Source organism: Anguilla rostrata, chromosome 18 (assembly GCF_018555375.3).
Source record: "Anguilla rostrata isolate EN2019 chromosome 18, ASM1855537v3, whole genome shotgun sequence".
Classification (NCBI taxonomy): domain Eukaryota; kingdom Metazoa; phylum Chordata; class Actinopteri; order Anguilliformes; family Anguillidae; genus Anguilla; species Anguilla rostrata.
Window position 1 is genome coordinate 24,313,456 of NC_057950.1, and position 21,848 is coordinate 24,335,303.

At 45.5% G+C, this 21,848-nt stretch overlaps 1 protein-coding gene across 1 annotated transcript in view; it reads right to left on the reverse strand.

Moving 5' to 3' along the window:
- The window catches only part of eys (eyes shut homolog), a 337,977-nt gene that overhangs the window by 274,978 nt on the left and 41,151 nt on the right, over nt 1-21,848 (reverse strand). The window contains exons 7-11 of the mRNA XM_064318175.1: nt 17,677-17,836; nt 7,652-7,756; nt 4,381-4,520; nt 2,540-2,703; nt 1,507-1,760 (exon numbers count right to left, since the gene is read on the reverse strand). Of these exons, the coding sequence (XP_064174245.1) occupies nt 1,507-1,760; nt 2,540-2,703; nt 4,381-4,520; nt 7,652-7,756; nt 17,677-17,836 (823 nt within the window). The remainder of the gene's footprint in view (nt 1-1,506; nt 1,761-2,539; nt 2,704-4,380; nt 4,521-7,651; nt 7,757-17,676; nt 17,837-21,848) is intronic.

Here is a 21,848-nt window from a genome sequence, read left to right on the forward strand (position 1 = left end):
GGCCGCGTGTAAATCCAGAGGAACAGGCATGAGCGAGCAGCAGGACAGGCACTGCGTGATGGATTACTGGCGTTGGAGACACATATACATGCATATACACACGCATGCACGCACACACAAGAATTTATTGCTATATTTGTGAGGACTTTGCATTGACTACATTCATTCCATGACCTCTAACCCTAACCCTAACCCCAACCACTACATGCCTAACCTTAACCTAATTGTAACCCTAACCCTAAGTCCTAACCCTAAAACAGCCTTTTGAACTTGTGGGGACCAGCAAAAGATCCCCACCTTGCGTAATTTTCCTCATCTTTCTATCCTTGTGGGGACATTTGGTTCACACAAATATAGTAATACGTGTCCACACACACACACACACACACACACACACACTCTCTCTCTCTCACTGTCCACTTTATTCGTTACACCTATCTAGTACTAGGTAGGACCCACTTTTGCCTCAGTACAGCCTGAATTCTTCGCAGCACAGATTCAACAAGGTGCCGGAAACATTCCTTAGGGATGTTGGTCCATGCTGACACAATAGAATCACACATTTTTCAGCCACACGTTCATGCTGCGAGCCTCCTGTTCCACCTCATCCCAAAGGCACTCTATTGGGCTGAGATCTGTGGATTGTGCGGGCCACTGGAGTAAAGTCACAGCCATGTTCGTAGAACCAGCTTGAGATGATGTGTGCTTTGTGACATGCCGTACTATCCTGCTCTAAGTATCCATTTGAATAAGCGCAGACTGTGGCCATAAAGGGAAGCACACGGTCAGCAACAAAGCTTAGGCATGATGCAGCATTCAAATGATTCTCACTAGCTATTAAGGGGTCTAATGTGTGCCATCAAAAACATTCCCCACACCATTACACCTCCACCACCAGCCTGCACCGTTGACTCAATGCAGACTAGAGCATTTATTTTTTTAAATGTCACAGGCTGTCCAAAGATCAGCTGCTGCTGAACAAAGCATGCAACAGAAGTGTGTGCATGCGATTAAAAAATGTTGGCATACCCTTAAACTATGCACAGTTACTGTTTATCATATTGAAGAATCATCACTTCCTTTTCTTGGCTCGTAATGTGCGGCGCATTTGTTTTAGAACAGGCAAGAGGACTTTTAAAACAAATTAAACAACACTGGAAAATTAAATAAACCTGGATATTATTTGATGCCCATTGAATATCCATTTGACTGTAATTGTTCAGGCGGCCAGTAGTTCAGCTGTGGTGGACTGCATATGGTCTCTGTGCTGCTAGATGAACAGCCCTGCTCTACAGCATGTCATAGATTACACTGAAAGCAATCCTAATGATAGAGATAATCATTTAATGTCCTTCAATAGCCATCAGCATAATCAGCTGCACTCAGTCCTAATTTGCGCAATTTAAAAAAGCTTTCGCGAGGGTTACAGTTATCATAACGGAATTCGTCGTGTCCGGCGTTTCAGGACACGCCCGAGGGGGAGGAAGCCGTCCGCGGGTGACTCACCTTCGAACCCGGGGGGGCAGAGGCAGAGGAAGCCCCCGACCGCGTCCACGCAGGAGGCCCCGCCCCCGCACGGCGAGCTCCGGCACTCGTCCGTCTCCCGCTCGCAGTGCCTCCCCTCGTATCCCAGCATGCAGCGGCACGTGTAGTTGTTCCGCTGGTCAAGGCACGTGCCGTGCTCGGAGCACAGGTTTCCGACGCAGAAATCTATGTCCTGCTCACAGTAGGGCCCGGTGAAGCCATGGAGACACAGGCACCTACGCAAACAACACAATCATTACATTACATTACAGGCATTTTGCATATGCTCTTATCCAGAGCAACTTACACAACATTCTACATAGCAGTGCATTACATTTACAGCTGGCTACACACTGAAGCAATGAAGGTTAAGTACCTTGCTCAAGGGTACCACGGCAGTGTCCTATCCGGGAATTGAACCTGTGACCTTTAGGTTACAAGACCAGCTCCTTACCCGTTATACTACACTGCCGCCCATCATCATCATCATCACACCAAATCACTCAGCATTATTATCTACACGGCTCTTTTCTCTGCTGTGAGGAAACATATAAAAAAAATAAAAACCCATAAATCTTCATTTTGCAAATCAAATTTAAAGAGCAAGGCCTGGATGCAATCCACGCTTGTTCTTACCTTTAGCTCCTGATTGAATGCAAACCCAATATTAAAAACAAATGTTGATGGGATCGAAGGCCACAGTCACTCACGCACTGTAGCACCGGACGGAGAGTGGTAAACAGACCTGCTTGACTGCGTTAAACTCAATTACGCTTGACCTTAATCAGAAGGTAAGGTGAAGCTAATGGAAACTGTTTCCGTCACGATGCAAGAGGGGGTTCTCTCGGGATCTGCTTGAAGATCAATTTGAAGATGTTCTGAATGCATTACATCAATGCATGAACAGTCATAATGGTCTTATTTATTCAAATGCACGCAGAGCCGAACAAGATTCTGATGTAAAAATAAAGATCTGCATTGCCAGCGGTGGCTTCCCGATGCTGAGTCATCCTACCTGTAGCCGTCGACCTCGTCCACGCAGGTGGCCCCGTTCTGACACCAGTGCTTCTCGCAGTCGTTGACGTCCTCCAGACAGGCGTGTCCGGTCCACCCGGGGGCGCACGCGCAGCCGCGTCCGCCGGCGTCGTCCAGGAAACAGCGCCCCCCGTTGGCGCACGGCTGGCGGGGTCCAGAGAGGAAGTCGCTCAGTCTCGCCGAACGCGCGGACGCCGTCGGCGTCACATGGTACGCGGCGAGCGGTCTCACACGTTTCGCACTGAATGCAAAGCCAGACCGCTATACGTCTGTCATGGTATGCATGCATAATCAAGCGACACATTTGCGCATAATCTAAATAATTATCTAACAATAACTGAGTCGTGTCCAAGTGACTCGTCATCTCTGAGTCAGGCTCTCTGTTGTTTTGTCGATGCCCGCATGTGTCCATGGTGCTTGTTAAAAATGAATAAATTAAGATAAGGAATTGAATTAATGTGCACTCTTAATACAAAATGTGCATTCTTTTTTCCTACCTTTTCCATAAGCTACCAGTCTGCATGACTCACCGAAATGAACGACGCCTAAAATCGACAAAAAAATATAAAATTTCCACTCCCAATTTCCAAGTTATGAAACTACTTCTGTTTTGGACCCATAAAAGCATGCAGACTGTGTGATTAACATCATAAATTTAATATTTTCATCCCCCGTGAACATCACCACGGTGACAGAGCTAGGAATTTACCTTCGTTATATCTTTTGTTTCATTTTTATCCATGGCGTAATTGCCAAACGAATGCAATATTGTGGTTAATACACACACACGGAATTGCATTTCTCCTGAACGCCAGGACCGCGTTCGATAATTTTCAAAATCTAATGTACCTTTATATCCAATTTTTAATCCGCCGGGGCAGTTAAAGCCATCAGGCATTTCAGCCCCTTCCCCCCCCGAGGCGCGCGGTGAAACCGATCTTTCTTCGGCACTTTTGCAATTTTATGACAGTTTAAGGCGGTGAAGTACACTGTGAGCGATTCAGCGGGGCGTTTATCATCGGGGGGTAAACACCGCCGGGGGACCCGGGGCGCTAATTTTGACTGAGAACGGCGGGACTCCTGGAGCTGCGCGCTTTCAAGAGGAGGCCGTGCGGTTCGGACGCTCGTGCTAACGAAGCTCGTGCTAACGACGCTCGTTCACGCGCCTCTCCGGCGCTTGTTCGTCTCTATCAGGGCTGCCTGTGCTTTTGAAACAATAACCTGTTTTCCATGCCAACACACTAGTAATAAATCAACAACAACAATAGCAACAACAACAAAAACAATGCAAACAATTTCTCAATGTCACAATTCTGTGCTTAAAAGGTAAAGAAAGCAGCTTGCCGTTGGCTATTCGACACGTTTGACACAGACACAGGTTTGGCAAAATAATGTCAGTCATCCACACTGTTTTTTTGTGTGTAAAAAACGCATATTAGCCATATTGTTATTGATTAGCGATCATGTCATTGACAAACATAAACAAAATGGAGGGAGATTCAAAACGCGGCCTGGAAGAAAGCGCACGCGCTAACGTGCTAGTCTTATTTCTGTACTGACAGAAAGCGCACACGCTAACGTGCTAGTCTTATTTCTGTACTGAAGCCGCATGTGACTGCGCCGCTAACCGGGGAGCGGGGAAATGTGTGTGTAAGACCGCTGCAGGAGAGGTGAGGAACTTGTGCGCCTGTGTGTGGGGTGGGCGAGCGGGGCACGCGGCAGGTCTATTGAAGGGAGAGGTGAGGAACTTGTGAGCCTGTGTGTGCGGTGGGCGGGGCAAGCGGCAGGTCTATTGAAGGGAGAGCTGAGGAACTAGTTCACCTGTGTGTGGGGTGGGCAGGGCACGCGGCAGGTGTACTGAAGCCCCTCGGGCAGGTCCACGCACAGGGCTCCTGGGGGGCAGGTGGTGTTTGGCAGGACACAGGCGTCAACATCCACCTCACAGTTCTCGCCCAAAAACCCTGCAGGAGATGATGCACAATTCCCACAATCAACATAAAGCCTGTCAAGCTATTATTATTATTATTATTATTTAGTAGTAGTAGTAGTAGTAGTAGTAGTGGTGGTAGTATAGTAGCAGTAGTAACATTATCAGTAGTAGTAGCAGTATTAGCAGTAGTAGCAGCAGCAGCGGTAGTAGTACTAGCAGTACCCTCATATGAAAAATGTTTACACTGCAGTCTTTTTGTGTTTCACTGTTACTCTTGCAGCATCTAACTTAAACCAAAATGTCCAGGAACATTCCTCAAATGGTGGGTCTCTCTCCATTTTCGGACACCAACCAATGCAATGCAAGCAGACCTGATGATTATTTTGCGCTGCTTCCATTTTCCCCTAATTTCACATTAAAAAGACAGATCAATTTATATGTTAATTGATACAGCCACGGCTTATAATCACTGTGGAAATGATCCATTCAGAAAACTAATTAATAAATGTTTATAAAGCATAACAATTGGGGGGGATGCAGGGTCCCACATGCAACTGAAAATGAATACCAGTAACACTCCTAATGTTCCCAAAATTAAACCCGCGCCACTCCAGTGCTGACTGAGTAACAGAACACAGTTGTCCCAAGGTACAGAGGGCTACAGTCCGCAGGCTGCTCCCTGTCTCAGCATTAGAGAGCAGCTCTTATTCACTGGGTTCCTGTCTCAGCTTTAGAGATCAGCTCATATTCACTGGGTTCCTGTCTCAGCTTTAGAGATCAGCTCATATTCACTGGGTTCCTGTCTCAGTGTTAGAGAGCAGCTCATATTCACTGGGTTCCTGTCTCAGTGTTAGAGAGCAGCTCATATTCACTGGGTTCCTGTCTCAGCATTAGAGAGCAGCTCATATTCACTGGGTTCCTGTCTCAGTGTTAGAGAGCAGCTCATATTCACTGGGTTCCTGTCTCAGCATTAGAGAGCAGCTCTTATTCACTGGGTTCCTGTCTCAGTGTTAGAGAGCAGCTCATATTCACTGGGTTCCTGTCTCAGTGTTAGAGATCAGCTCATATTCACTGGGTTCCTGTCTCAGTGTTAGAGAGCAGCTCATATTCACTGGGTTCCTGTCTCAGTGTTAGAGAGCAGCTCCTCATATTCACTGGGTTCCTGTCTCAGCATTAGAGAGCAGCTCATATTCACTGGGTTCCTGTCTCAGAGTTAGAGAGCATATTCACTGGGTTCCTGTCTCAGCGTTAGAGAGCAGCTCATATTCACTGGGTTCCTGTCTCAGAGTTAGAGAGCAGCTCATATTCACTGGGTTCCTGTCTCAGTGTTAGAGAGCAGCTCATATTCACTGGGTTCCTGTCTCAGTGTTAGAGAGCAGCTCATATTCACTGGGTTCCTGTCTCAGCATTAGAGAGCAGCTCTTATTCACTGGGTTCCTGTCTCAGTGTTAGAGAGCAGCTCATATTCACTGGGTTCCTGTCCCAGTGTTAGAGAGCAGCTCTTATTCACTGGGTTCCTGTCTCAGTGTTAGAGAGCAGCTCTTATTCACTGGGTTCCTGTCTCAGTGTTAGAGAGCAGCTCATATTCACTGGGTAAGTGTCTCAGAGTTAGAGAGCAGCTCTTATTCACTGGGTTCCTGTCTCAGTGTTAGAGAGCAGCTCATATTCACTGGGTTCCTGTCCCAGTGTTAGAGAGCAGCTCTTATTCACTGGGTTCCTGTCTCAGTGTTAGAGAGCAGCTCTTATTCACTGGGTTCCTGTCTCAGCGTTAGAGAGCAGCTCATATTCACTGGGTTCCTGTCTCAGCATTAGAGAGCAGCTCATATTCACTGGGTAAGTGTCTCAGAGTTAGAGAGCAGCTCATATTCACTGGGTTCCTGTCTCAGCATTAGAGAGCAGCTCATATTCACTGGGTTCCTGTCCCAGCGTTAGAGAGCAGCTCATATTCACTGGGTTCCTGTCTCAGAGCGTAGCCTAGCATTGCATTGCTACAGCCTACTAAAATGTGAGCTGCATCAGGGGAAAGCTGTACATCTGGGATGATGAGTCACCATCGATGACGATGATGATGCCATGACACAGTCTGCTTAAGAAATAAATGCATTTTCTGTATTTCATTTTTTTCCATTTCATTATCTTCTGAAGACGTCTCAGTACCTAAGATTGCATGTTTCCCAGGGTAGAGGGAGCACAGCATCTGGCTCAGTGTATTTTCCCAAGATAAATTGATTTCAAGTCCAGCAAAGCAAATATCATGATGCATTCAATTATCCGAGCAGCGCGCAATTACCTACATCTCGGTCTATTCAATTAATATCTTTGCATTTCCAAAGAGCCTCGGATGTCAGATAATTAATGCTTTTCCACGGGCGAGCCGCAGAACGCATCTCCCGCGCAACACAGAGATCAAAACGCGCAACAAGCCGTCTGAATTATGCATTTCAATCTGTCGGGATCGCGGCTCGGCGCGCCCCGAGGGCGCTCGGGAGAAGCGTCCTCGCGCGCCGCAATTATCCCCGAATGCCACGGCGACAAGGAGGAGAGCGCCGGAAAAATAAGGGAGAGGCGTCCCGTTCGATGAATCTGTGTTGTGTGTGTGGGGGGGGGGACATCAAAGATTCAAAGATTCCTTTTGTTCGGAAAATGTACATGCAATCCCGTTTTCCGAACTGAGTCCCTTTGATGCCGGGGCTTGAGCCGGCACCGACCGCACCTGGCATGGCCTCCGCTGCCGGGGGGGGGTTACCGCCGACGGGCGACCAGCCGAGCGCACGCGAGGGCGGGGCCGGCGGGACGGGCGACCCGCGCCCGGTTTCCAGCAACGTGCAGGTCTGTGGGGAGTGGCGTGTGTGAGGGACGGGGGGAGAGGGGACAGCGGGGGTGTCGAACGGGAGGGGGAGGGTAGGCAGAGGGGGGTTCGGGCTGCATCAGTGAATGCAAATTGAGCCTCAGGCGGAGGAGCAGAGTCAACAAATTACCGGGAATGGTATTAATGCGAGGCGCCGGCGAAAGGGAGAGCTCATCATGACACAATATTGACACAGTTCTGCAGCCCTGATGAGCTCTGGCAGCAAACTGCCACGTTTGTTCAGCTGTCAGTCATTCAGTCAGGGGGGTGGGCGAGGGGGGGGGGGGCGGCGACACGCAGAAAAACCCGCTTACCCGCGGGACAGGCGCATCTGTAGCCGCCCGCCAGGTCCGTGCAGGTCCCGCCGTGCAGGCAGGGGGCGGAGTCGCACTCGTTCAGCTCCGTCTCGCAGTGGGCCCCTGAAAGAGACGGCGTCACTGATGAAGGCCGCGCCAGGCGCACTAACGTGCGCTAACGTGCTCTAACGTGCGCTGACATGAACAGCAAGGCATGGCACCTTATTAACCCTATAAACCCATTCCAATTTACACTGCGTCCCATTGAGTGCCTCCGTAACTCTTTGCCCATGCACAGGAAAGGTCTCATTTTTTTCTCAAGATTACAAGTGCCTACAAATACCTCATTTACATCAAATGCTACGTTTTTTCACAGCATATCTGATTACTAAAGGATTGGGGCACCCTCTTAGCCTCAACACCAGGGAGCCAAGATCACCACGGCAACAGGTGTAATTCCAGTCATGACTCATTTAAATAATCAGCAATCATTCCAGACGTCTTATGCATATTCCACAGGAAACTGAGTTTTTTCTCTCGGCTTATCTCACGAAGCAGGGGTTGCAAAACCTTCTCAGCCCTGGAATCAACGAGTTAGTGAATAATAACCACTTTACATTAAAATGTTGTTTGATGTATGTTCAAATTTGGAAGGAATTTTTTAAAAACCTATACACAAGAAATGCATGCATACTCAAACTAGTATAAATAATATAGCGCATTGTTCCATTTGACTGGTGTGAACAGGAAGTATATGAATTAGTTTATGTATGTCAGATGATCCGGTTGATCCACCTGAACCCCCGTCCCATGGCCCAGCAGTGGGTCCCGACCCACAGTTTTGGGGATAAAACTGCTGAAAGGGTGGGGGGGCTTTAAGTAACCCTCGGGTGGCCTGCATCCCACGGGGTCGCGTTTCTCCGATTCTCCCGGGTGTCTGACGCTCCGTCCCGTCAGGAGCGCGTGCAGTAGGCCGTCCCGGGCCCGTGAATAACTCCGTCTGCCGGGCCGCGGGTCGTCGTGCGCGGAGATACACCGTGTCACGGCGGCTGCATGAACTCGTCCGAATTAAAAACGGGGAGAGGAGCGAAGTGTCGGCCGGATTAATTACGGAGGGGTGGTGCTGTCAGCGGAAGGGAACTTCAGGCCGGGCCCTCCTTCTAAAGCTGCTGTACTGCAACACGGCGGGCAGACGAGGGCGCCCCCCGCTGACATGGCCGGAAGCTTTTTTTGTATTTATTATATATTTTATTATTTTTGTACAAGACAAATCTATCTGTACTTCTATTTGACGGCGTTCTCACCTAGCACTGGCGTGGATCCGATCAAAAATCTTTCAACTTAATTCTACTCGCTGCCGTTTCCCTCTTTTTTTTTCTTTACAGGGAATGGGAACGGGTCAGCCCAGCTTAGCGATCGCTCTCGGCAGTTAAAAACGTGTTTGCTTTGAATAACGGTAACGACCGATCGTGTTTGGAACTGAAACGCGCGTTTGAAAGACGTAAAAGAGCGTCGACTGATCCCGAGCCACAGCGTGGAAACCGCAAGAGGAACAGAGAAGGGCTCGGCTAGCTCAGCATTAGTTTACCAAAGTGTGAACTGAAGACGAGTCCAATAATCAGGTGTTGGGGAATATGCTAACGGTACTGTAGCGCTTGGATCTAAAACGCACACGGTAGTCAGTTTTCTCACTCCGCAAATTATACGAGTCTCGGCTCGCTATTAAATGCATTTTTGTTTTCTCCGCAGCTAAACTGTGGCAATTTCCGGTAATTAACCTCCCAGATGGTGTCTGTAAAGACAAACAAAACCCCGCCATTATCTGCGAGTCAAATTTAAGGATGAACGTTCAAACGAAGTGACAGTTTACTAAACGAGCGATTTTGGGACGGAAGCAGGAATTTAAATGACACCGTGTACAAATTATGTACGCATGCAAACATCGCTACGCCACAACAATGGATAATGCTTCAGTATTATTTGGATTCAGTATTAGTCTGCTCCTGCCAAATATCAGGCATTCAGCAACAAAACCCCAAAAAAATAAGACATCCGATTCTCTGAATTGCCGAAAGCCTCTGGGTTTTTCTAATTTATTTATTTATTTTTTTGTAGAGAAGGTAAGGGCTGGTAAAGAAGAGGTGAAGAGCTTGATTTAAAGCTTTGTAGCAGACACGGGTGAACAAGTGCTGGATAAAAACTTGTTATTGTTAACGCGTTTTTCCTCCGGCTGAAATTTGTCTTGCGGCGTCACGCGCGTAGACTAAAATCACAATAAAAGCTACAATAAACATGACAAGGGCTAATATGTGCGCAATAAGAGCTCCCAGGGGGCTCGCCCACTTACAACAAATAACTGCAAGTGCAAAGATTAAGGACAAACATTTACTTATTTACTTCTTTAGTTTTCAGTCAGTTTATAGGTTATTTTCAGGTTATCTGTTGTGAGAGTGGTATCATGAACTTTGTCAGGGGAGAGTGAACTGTGGGAACCCAGGGGGAGAAGAGCAGTAGCTCGGCTTACGTTCAGAGAGCCACTACCGCTGCTGACGAGGGACTGAGAGACAAAGCAAATGTGCAAAACAAGAACAGTAACAAGCAATAACAAAAGCAGCAGCAGCAACAACAGCCACAGCAACAACAACAGCAGCAACAGCAACAAGAACAGCAACAGCAGCAGGAGCAGCAGCAAAATCAGCAGCAGTGGCAGCAGCAGCAACAGCAGCAACGGCAGCAGAAACAGCAGCGGCAGCAGCAACGGCAACGGCAGCAGCAGCTAAAAAAAAATGCCGAAGCCCTGAAGCAAGGGATTATGGGTGCTGGCTGAAATACTGACTGAGATGGCAACAGGCAGTACGGCGCACAATCAGGGTGTACAGACAGAGGAAGGTCAGCGGTCAAATGGGGGGGGGGGGTGGTGTGGAGGGGGGAGGGTAGGGGGCGCAGACATGGCTCTGGAGAAAATCAGATAAGGGCAGGTTAAGCTGAAAGTGATGAAGCTGAAATGGGGATGGGGGAGAGCGAGAGGGTGCCAGCGAAGGAGAGCGAGCCACGTCACGAGCGAAGGAGAGAGTGGAGGAGACATCGGCCTGAAGAGGGGGAATCAGGAAAGAACCAGAGGGGGTGGCAGAACAGTAAAAAACCAAGCAGTAAACATTACAGGGTATTGAAAAGGGGCACTAATATAGACCATGAAAGCAGGGTGAGGATTAGCAACGTGTGCACTCAAAGACTTGCCGATTTGGAGGAATCCGTTCCAACTGTAAGCAACGCAGAGCAAAGACCTCACCGCCTTATAGGTGCTAAGATGGAGGATGGTTTCCCCAGGGCTTATGGGCTTCAAGAAGCCTTTCTCTCTCTCCTCAGTAAAAGCAGCAAAGCACCAATGAAACGAGCAGGAGATCTACGTTTCCCGAGGGGTTCAAAAAAAAAATTCATCATCATCACTGATGCGATTTTCAGTCGCCCACAAGACACAGAAATTGTGTTATCGGGCCTGGATTCAATCAAAGTAATAAAATTAGCGTGCGATGTATTAAAATCATAGCTTTTGGGTTATAGCTTCTAAGAACCTATCTGTTACTCCCAGGAGATATAACATGATGGTTAAGAATATAATGGATTCTCAGCCTTTTTCCATTCTAACGTCTCGACGTCATTCCATTTTAAAGACTGCAAGACGAATGTCACTTAAGAACGAATATGTAGTGTTGTGAGTGAAGTAAAAGTAAAAAGCTGGTTTCTTTTTGTTTTTTTTCAGTGAATGCAGAATTTCTTATTCCATAACACTTATGCTGTTTCGCCTTATCTGGCCCGATTTTTTCCTTTTGTTCTGATAAAATCACCGAGATCACGTTGGAACTCGAGAGAGAGAAGAAAGACAAATGTTTCTCCTCATTTACTCTAATAAAAATATGGACAGGCAGGCATTTTATCCACTTTTCGACATCCTCGAGGCTGTACCGTAGTGCGCTTCCTTTGATATTGTCGCATCTCAGGAATATTGGATTTTCACCCACGGTTGGTTCTTCAGAATAATACGCTCAAGCTTTTCCACGCTGGGAACAGAGGAACAAAGAGCAGTGTGACGTACGCTCATATCCCCTGCTCACAGAAAAAAACAAGGTTTGCACACAATATACGCAATGGTCTCCAGATATGCAAGATGTACAATATTGATTAGGAAAATAGGGGATAATTGGTTCAGTACATTGTGAGGGTTTGTATTTTTCACCAACTAGGAAAGCAAAAAGAAAAACAATTACTGAAGGCCATGTAATGATCCGTAACAAGTGCTGGTTGAATTGTTTATCCCATAATGTTGTTTTTTTTTTTCCTAAATTGAATAGACGTTTAAAGTGGCCTGAGCATGAGCAGGGGGTGACTATGTTCGCAATAAAAGCTAAGAGTTATGAGAAGAAAATAATGAGGTTGGCATTAGCATTCACTCTGCACTGAGCGAGGCCGAACCGGACTTCCCCGGCGATATGAAGTCATCGCTCGCCCGCGTTTCGGAGGCGCGCTTTTTTGTTTGTTTGATGCGGAGGTTTGAGGAACGGGAGCCGCGTTAATGAAGAAACGGGAGGAGGGGCTGAGCTGACAGGGTGACGCTTCTCTCGCAGGGATGTGGGTCACACGGCGTGTGTGTGTGTGCGTGTGTGTGTTTGATGAGAGTCGAGACGGGACGCGAGGATCAAGCTCGGATCTCCGGTGCATAAAGGCGGTTCATTACCGCGTGGAGGGGCCTTGGCCCGGCCGGTAATTGGGCTCCTACCCGCAGTCTTTGGGCCCTCTCCAAGGCCGGATGCATGGCGGAATGCAAGCCCTCGCAGAAATGCTAGAATAATGATGAATTGTTCCGTTGAAAGGTTTCAAAAACAGCCAGGAAAACAGTCACACCCAGTGCCCCAGCGACACGCCCCCCCAACCCCCGCTCACACACACACAGACGCAACACGCACACCCGCACACACACACAGTTTATCACACCGGCCCAGTGTCATCCACAGGCTTTATGAAGCACTCTGTCAAAAAGACATGAAATATTAATAAATAACAAAGTCTTATCCTCAACAGTAAGTGCGCCGAAATTATAAAAATGGGACATTAATGTGACTGTTTCCCCTTTACACTTCACACAATTTCTGCTAAGTGAGCAAATGTCCATGCATGAGTAAAGCATAGTGTATCTACTCAGAGTCTTGGCAAATGTCGCTGCAAGACTGCTGCTCCAGTAAAAACCAATCAGTGTGTGTGCGTGTGTGTGAATGTGTGGTGTGTGTGTGTGTGTGAGAGAGTGAGTGAGAGAGTGTGTGTGTGCATGTGAGTGTGTGAGAGTGTGTGTGTGTGTGAATGTGTGGTGTGTGTGTGAGTGTGTGTGTGTGAATGTGTGGTGTGTGTGTGTGTGTGTGTAAGATTGTGTGTGTGCATGTGAGTGTGTGAGAGTGTGTGTGCAAGTGTGTGTGTGTGTTTGTGTGTGCGAGTGTCAGTGTGTACATATGTATCAGACCTGCTAACCCCAGAAATGTTCCTACAAGGCCCGTCTGCAGAATAGGGAGAGAACGAGTCCCAGGAACAGGCTGTTAAGTTCAGACTTAATGGTGTTCGGGGAGTCGTTGGGTTTTCATCGTCTGTGTGCATTTCAATTAAACCCCCGATAGGAGCTGGGTAGGGCTAGGGGACTGATAAAGAGTCAAAGGCCTTATCTATCGGGAGGGATCTGACCTTCCCACAGCTTTAACCCGTCTTTGGGGATACAGAGCGGTTTCTCTTGAGCATGTCCTCAGCCTATTCTTCGCAGATTGCGATCTGCTGCTCGAAGCCTTCAGCCAACCTTTGGCGCTACACAATCTTTCTGGGGAGAATAACGACAGGTCGAACCTGAAAGCGTACGAGCGCGGTGTGAAATCTAAGCGTCTAGGTTTTGTTTTACTGAACTCTGTATCACATTGAGCGTGTCTACAATACAACACCTTTGAATTAAAATTATTTTGGCCTGAACAATAAATTGAGGTGTTATTTATTTTAAAGATCCTTCCAAAGGTATGGGAACAGTAGAAATCTGGTATTTTTGATAAATAACACATTTAACACATTTGCATTTTAGACTAAAATATGAATATGAGGCAAAAGTACAGACAATCAAGTTTTTATTTTTATAGTATTTGCATGCATATGTGTTTTATCATTTTACAGAAACAGCTGTTTTTGTGTTGATTACCCCTATTTTCAGCTGGGCAAAAGTATGTTAATTGTTGAATTTACAAGTAATTAAAAGCAATAAAGTGTAATATTTGGTTGCATAGCCCTTAAACGCAGTAACCGTACGACGTTAAGGAGCCAGTGATATCACCAATCGTTCGATATCTTCAGAAATGATGTTCCCGGCCTTCATTGCAGCCACTTTCAGTTGATCTTTGTTTCGGGGGGGTTTCTGTCTTCAGTCTCCTCTTCACCAAGTGAAATGCATGCTCCAGCCCGTCCAAAACATTCAGCTTTTTCCCACTGATGAATGCTCTGGTTGTGTAGGCAGTGTGTTTGGGGTCATTGTCTTGCTGTAGGATGGAGAACCGGCCAATGAGGCTGGAGGATTTCCTTCATACGTTATCAGACAAGATCTGTCTGTACACTTCCAAAATCATCCTATTCCTGCCATCCCCCATTACAGTACATCACCAAAAAAGAGGAGCGAGCCTGTTCCGAACATGATTGGGGGGGGTGCTTTGGATCCTGGGGCTGTTCCTTCCTTTCTCCACACTTTCAGCTTCCCATGGCTTTGGTAAGGGTCTATTTTGGTTGAATCTGTCCATGAAACTTTGTTCCAGAACTCTTCTGGCTTGTCTCTGTATTTTTCTTTTGACAAATTCTAATATGGGCTTTTGATTCTTACTGCTGATGCGAGGTTTGTATCTTGCAGTGTAGCCTCTATAATTCTGTTCTCCAACTCTTCTGCGTACGGTGGCTTGTGATATTTTCACCCCTGCTCTCTGGAGACAACAGGTGATCTCACTGACTCTTGTTTTATGGTTTTTCTCAACTGCAGTAGTCTTCCTTGGCTGAGCTGCACGGTGCTTATTTCTGAGTCCTACTGTGGTTTGTTTCTTTTTCAAGACTTTGCAAATTGCTATACTTGGTATACCCTGTTTCTGGACAACCATTCTAACTGAATTCTTCTGCACTCCCAGTTTGCAGATTAGTTGTTTTTAAGCCATAGTTCATCCTCTGGTTTTTATAATGGCGTATGCCTCTGACCCAAGATGCAATCTCCACAGATTGAAAGAAGGGCTAAAACCGAGTCTAGCCACTCACTGTTCTTTTGTGTGCACACACGCATCCACGCAAAAGAAAACACCAGAGCAACAGTTAACACTCGTCTGTCTTCCATTAACTTACTTTTGCACAGATGAAAATGGGGGACTCAACACAAAAGCAGCCATTTCTGGTAAAAATATACGCATGTAAATACCATGAAGCAAAAGCTGATTGTCTGTACTTTTACATCACATCCATCTTTTTATCTCAATCTAAATGGCTTAAGCATACAGCAACAATACCTAATTTCACTCCACTGTTCCCATGCTTTTGAGCGGCATTTATTCATTTATTTTCCAAAAGGAGAAATCTGTAAAAAAAAAAAAAAAATGTATAATTGTGTTCTAGTAACCAGCAGCTTGATCATGTTTATATCACAGGTTAAACTCCAGCATTGTTAAACTGGGGTCCTGAAGAGTTTTCAATGTGTTTCAGCACCACTGAGTTGCTGATCAGAGAAAGAACCCACACTTTGTTCCCAAGGCCTCAATTACCTGCTAATTTAAAGGAAACCTCTATGATATTTCAGTTTGACAACCCTGGTCTACTATATTTCAGTTGCAAGGAAATTAGTTAAAAATACATTTAAAACCATAAATGAAGTCTGATTTTTACATCACTACCAAGAGATTGTGAGCATGTGCTAAATAACATTATCGAATATACTTACCATATAAGAGTGTGATATCATGTTTAAATGTGTGTAGAGTCTATATTAAACCTTCAAACCGATAGTAAAGTTAAATAAAATATAATATAGGAAGAGAAAAATTGGGACAAATAAATTTAGGTTGCCTCCCCCTGGAAGCACATCTTCAAAGATCTTGGATAAACAGACATTACACATGAAATCTAACTAATTTATACTACAGTTAATGGACGCAGTAATGATATTCTGTGTTAACAAAGCAAATCAGATCAGAGTGGTGTGTGTGTGTTTTCAGGCAGTATTTATCATACAAACTCCTGCTTGGGGAGAGATGGGATGAGATGTGACAGATAATAAATGCAAATGAGATGAACTGAAGGTGCTAATATAGTTAGCCAGTGAAGGCTAGTCTTACCTAAGGACAGTCAGGACCAGGCTATCTAAATGGTAAATGGTAAATGGACTGTATTTATATAGCGCTTTTATCCAAAGCGCTTTACAATTGATGCCTCTCATTCACCAGAGCAGTTAGGGGTTAGGTGTCTTGCTCAGGGACACTTCGACACGCCCAGGGCGGGGATCTACCCGGCAACCCACCGACTGCCAGACAACCGCTCTTACCTCCTGAGCTATATCTTATAAGATTAACATTAAGACGAATGATCTGAGTGGGTGAGAACGACCCATTCTGTGCAAAGTTTCTTGCAAATGACCTGACAGGTTGTACAGGGAGCCTGTAAAAAAGTTTGGACTCATACACACTGTACCTTTGCACTGTGATACAGGGTTTAAAACAATGCTGAAAGCTTTTTTTTTTTTTTTTTTACTTTTCCATAACAAAGTTTGAGTGCTTTCCCCCCACAAAATATACGTTTCCAATATATGCACCACTGAATTTTACAGACGTGACTTACAGTTTGGTAATTCAACTACGGCCTAACATCTGAACAGAACTCTCAAAGTGCTGAGCGCACTATCATCTGAAAAAGTGCATGAACTTCCATAAACAATTACACAAATATAAGTGTGAATTTTGCACATCTATATTGAAATTTATGTTGTGAACTGTGAATGTGTTTATACTCTCTCTAGAACCCAAAATGATACTGCCTCAGTGCAGATGAACAGATAGTTTGTATTCAAAATATAGCGACTGCACCCGTACATCAAGAACATATCTCTGAACATTTTATTTTTCTCACCACATTAAATTAATCTGTTTATTGCTATACTCCATTATGCGAGTCGAGGCACTTTTACTTGTCATTGGCTAAATGTAAAAAATATGAATACCAAAATAAACTGGAGAGAATTTAGGAGGTCAATAAATACATACCAATCATGTGCACTTACTGTAGTTACTATGGATGAATGCAACATTAATCTCAAACAAATATACGTGTTTGACATGTCCATGTTAAATATGCAAAATGGCATATGCACTCACAAAATGATGCCAGTAATTAGCTTGGCTTATTTTTCTCGGCTCAAAGTACAAATCAAACTGACACTACAATGTGTACATGTGTAAGGCCTAAATGGAGATAGGGTCCCAATATGAAATTTAATATATGTATCTCTCTGTATCCAATCAGGTGTCCTATTCAGTTTGAAATATTAGCTTCTTTTATATCTCTTTAAAAAAATTTTCAAATTTTAAACATTTTACATGAAACATGTCTACTATTTTCATACTGTACTCAACAACTTGAATGTAGTGTATTCTCACTGACAATAAAAAAAATGAAATCTTATTCAGGAAAAATACTGATTATAGTGGATTCTCTGGAATGGATTCATTTAGTGCAGCACAAAAGTAAAATACGGTGACTTTCTGTATGAAAGGACACAAACAATTCCACAACTGTTCTTCAATTCCACAGAAAGCCCTTGTAGATAAGAAGCCAGGCCTCTCGTTGCAAACACAAGCAGTTCTTACTGCAAACCAGCTAAACCTTCTCCTGTCCACAATGTGACCCTACCAGCAATACAGTCTTTTTTTCCCCCCTTATTCATAGACCGTGGGGGTGGAGGGGTTGGTGATCAAATGACAGGGGCTGCCGGAGGTGACTGGGGGCTTTACCTGTGTAGCCCTGGGGGCAGGAGCAGCGGTACTGGGGGGCCGTCCACGGCAGGCTGGTGTCCACGCACGCGGCACCGTGGAGGCAGCGGCCGGGGTGGATCAAGCAGGCGTCCTCCACGCGCTGACAGGCGTCGCCCGTCCATCCGGGGGCACACAGACACTGCGCCGGGGAGAGAAAATCACTCAGAGTCAGTCTGTTACATCAAAGAGCCTGTTTTTAACCTTTTATACTGTAAGTAGAGGCGGGGTTGCCAGTTAAGGAAGGGAACATCATTGGCTGTCTTTGATAAGTAGAGGCAGGGTTGCCAGTTAAGGCAGGTCACATCATTGGCTGCCTTTGTTAAGTAGACGTAGGGTTGCCAGTTAAGGCAGGTCACATCATTGGCTGCCTTTGTTAAGTAGACGTAGGGTTGCCAGTTAAGGCAGGTCACATCATTGGCTGCCTTTGTTAAGTAGACGTAGGGTTGCCAGTTAAGAAAGGGCACATCATTGGGTGCCGTTGATAAGTAGAGGTAGGGTTGCCAGTTAAGCCAGGTCACAGGTAAGGCTGTGTGCTGAGGTCTTTAGCATAATTATCAAACTTTATCAAAAATGATCAAACCTTCCAAAACACTGACGCGGGTGCTGAGTGGGGTTTCCACTGTACAGGAGGGGACATCACGGGGGAGAGAATTTAAACGGACTACGCTCCAAATTAACCTGACAAAAGACAGACAGGCCTGCGGTTCCCCTTGCGAGACCACCGCGTTCGCCTTATTGATATTTTGCAGACGTTAATTAAAAAGTGGTAATGGAACGGTTTGTTTGCGCTGGACAGCATCAGTGTTTTGATTACAGTTGACACTGATTACAAAAAAAAAAAAAAACCTACAAGAAGCCTGATATAATGGCCTTGTAAAGCAGGCAGAGAACCAAGGCTAATCTTCGGAACAATTTCATGCATCTAACCGAGACAGACGGCGAATAATTAGAAAGTGCATTAGCGGTCCTGCGTGTTTTCAGATATTGCAGAAAGATATTATAAATGGGAGCGACTAGCCGAAATGAGAGGTAAATTAGTACATGGTGTTCGAAGTGATAGATTAAAAATGTCTCGAGAGCGACACAATTCAGACGCGACAGAAGTAATATCGTACTTTCACATCGTTCATTTCTGAGAAGATTAAGACACCGGTTTCAACATTTGCTACTTTTATTAAAATGCACAACTGTGCATTAAATGCTTTTCATGTGGTACAGAGCTTTTATGAAACACAGAGTGAACTGTGTAAATAAATCATGTTGCATGTCTCTGTGAAAAGTCTGAAAATGCACGCATGAGAAATACACATTTTCCAACGCTGACCCCCTGCTGTTTTCAGGTAGAGGGATCAGACAGGAAGCAAAACACTCATGGGTTAGATTGAGCATCGGACTGAGAGAACACAATTAAAGAAGCAATGAAAGTCTACACACTGGTCCCTCCTAAAATCAAATCACCACACGGGAGTAGGGGGATTCTTTTACCGTTTTATGTTTTATTACATTTTTCAAATGCTCTTTTATCCAGAGTGACGGAACATGGCTTTTTGAATTTTTTTCGTTTTTTTTTTGCTGGGATGTCAGGCAAGCCGTTAATTTGACAGGAAGTGTGAGACAGGAAGCTGACGTTGAAGGAAGGGGGATACACAGGTAGCGTCGTGCGTGTTCGCACAGGCACGACGACGGCAAACCCAATCCCGCCGACCCTTAGAAATACAATACATCAACGCGTACATTCATGACTATGTAAAAAAAAAATCAATAAATAAATAAAAGGGGGAACTTCATCGGAATTCTATGTCGTTTAATCTTTTTTCTTCCCCTTTGTCGGGTAGCGGTTGTGGGCTCAGAATGATGGATGGTGAGTTTGTGCATGTGACAGAGAATGAGCTCCTCATTGACTATGCAGAATTCGGGAGAGTGGGCCTGGGAGCGTAGGCATCTGGCACATTGACGGCCGCAAAATGGATCCCGCTTAAGCCCCCAGGGAAGGATCGCTCTGGGGGGGGGGGGCTGGGGGGGAGTGGGGGTGCAAGGGTAGGCCGGTCTTAGGAGACGAACCAGGCAATCATCTCAGCGTTTCTTCATTTCTTCCTTTCGCAAAGAGGGGAAAAAAAAGAAGTGCGTTTTGCAATCTGGAAGACGAACGCCGTGACTCAGCCGCTCGTGATTAAAAGGGTCGTTTCACCAGCCAGTACCGCCGAGCACGCGCACCGACAACTACGCGCTTAAAAACGCCGCTCCGCGCGGGAGAGTCGAGTCCCCCGCGTCAATTAGGCTGCGCGTTTCGCCGCGTTTCCCCCGCAGGAGCCCTCCGTGGAGCGGTCAACAACTGCCTTTCCTCCGTATCCGTGGGGAACGCAGCGGGTCTCGTGCGATCCGCGCGGCGAGATTGAAATTCGGCCCGAGTGCGGACCCCCGGGGCAAACGCGCTGAATTCTGGGATTCGAAAAATAAACTTGGAAAAATAAATGAGAGGTTATTCCGGATTCATTGTTTAATATCGGTGTGAAATGCATTGAGCTTCCTGGTGAAACTATACCAGGCCCTATACTCGTTTGACCAAGGGTTTTCATACTAGAACCCAGGGGACCCGCTGTGCATTCTGGGTATTGCGCCAGCCATAATGGCAACCTCTGAATTTTAAGGAGCATTTAACTTCCCTTAATTTGATTTTGCTTTAAAGGCAACATTGTGTCAGAAATAGCTATGCAATCCACGAAGGATAAATGTCCCGTATTCATACCGCGGGACTTTCAATCAGTCAGATCACCTACGGCTTTCATTTTCTATCATATGCTGTGTGGAGAATTACTAAGACACGCATGGCCTCCTGAATCTAGCCTGCAAAACCCTGTTGAAGACAGCTGTAAAGGCGATGAGCTTAGATGTGCCGAACAGCCTGTTCCTTTCATCAACTTTCTAGTGTTTTTATGTTCTTTGGTACTGTACATAAATCCACAGCGCACCGCATTTCACAGAGGCCGCATGCTGATAGAGAAAGAGGAATATTCATTTGCACACGCACTAAGCATTCTGTTACAAACTGGCCCAGGGTCAAACCGTAACAGGAAATAGGATGAGGGAAGTGAGTGGGTAACAGGAAATAGGATAAAGGAAGTGAGTGGGTAACAGGAAATAGGATGAGGGAAGTGAGTGGGTAACAGGAAATAGGATAAGGGAAGTGAGTGGGTAACGGGTAATAGGATAAGGGAAGTGAGTGGGTAACAGGAAATAGGATGAGGGAAGTGAGTGGGTAACGGTAATAGGGAATGATGGGTAACAGGAATAACTCAGGTATGAGTGGGTACAAATAATAGACTGGTAGGTCTGGAATGCTTGCGGGTAAAGTAATCCGCCTTTGAAAGCTCTAGACCCGGAGCGAACTTCTATCTTGCGAGCTGAGACCAGGTGAACATCCGAATACTGTACCCCCGACGGAGATTTAAAATTTCCACTTTTTGAGTTACCTTCAAAAATAATAAAGAGAAAAATAACAAAGCAAAATAAGAAAACAGCATCCCGAAGGAAGGATTTGTAATCCATCTGGGAACGCTCTAATGAACAAAATGAGGTCAAACACGTGAAGGCAAATTAAGTAATCACTATCCACAGGCTCCGAGCATGAGATTTCAAGAGTTAGTCTCCACTGGTAAGTGCCAAACAGTCGCTATTTCAACCTGATTAACCGGAGATGGAAAAGGCCAATTTGATGGCGAACCAGAAGAATGAGACACACATGAAGCACAGATAAATGTAAACATAAAACTTAAGACAGAGGTCGTAACAATTCATACCATTCAGTCATCAGGATAAAGCCAATAGATGAGTGTGATAGTTTTAAATAGTATAGAAAAAGGAACAGAAAAAATAGCACAACCTATTTTTGACATTCAGGAAACAGGACAAAAAAGAAAGCCAACCACATTTGCCATGAGCTATACATGTTCTTTCTTACGTGTTACACTAATATAATGAAAAAAAATAACAGCAATAATATTTGTCGCACGCATAAATATGCAGGCCACGTGCAGGTTTCAAGTACTACGTAACAACAATGTGCAAATGCACAGTGTTGCATAAGACTTTACTGTGGAGATGAAATATAGTTACACAGGTATTAGGACTACTTTTATACTGGGGGACACCTT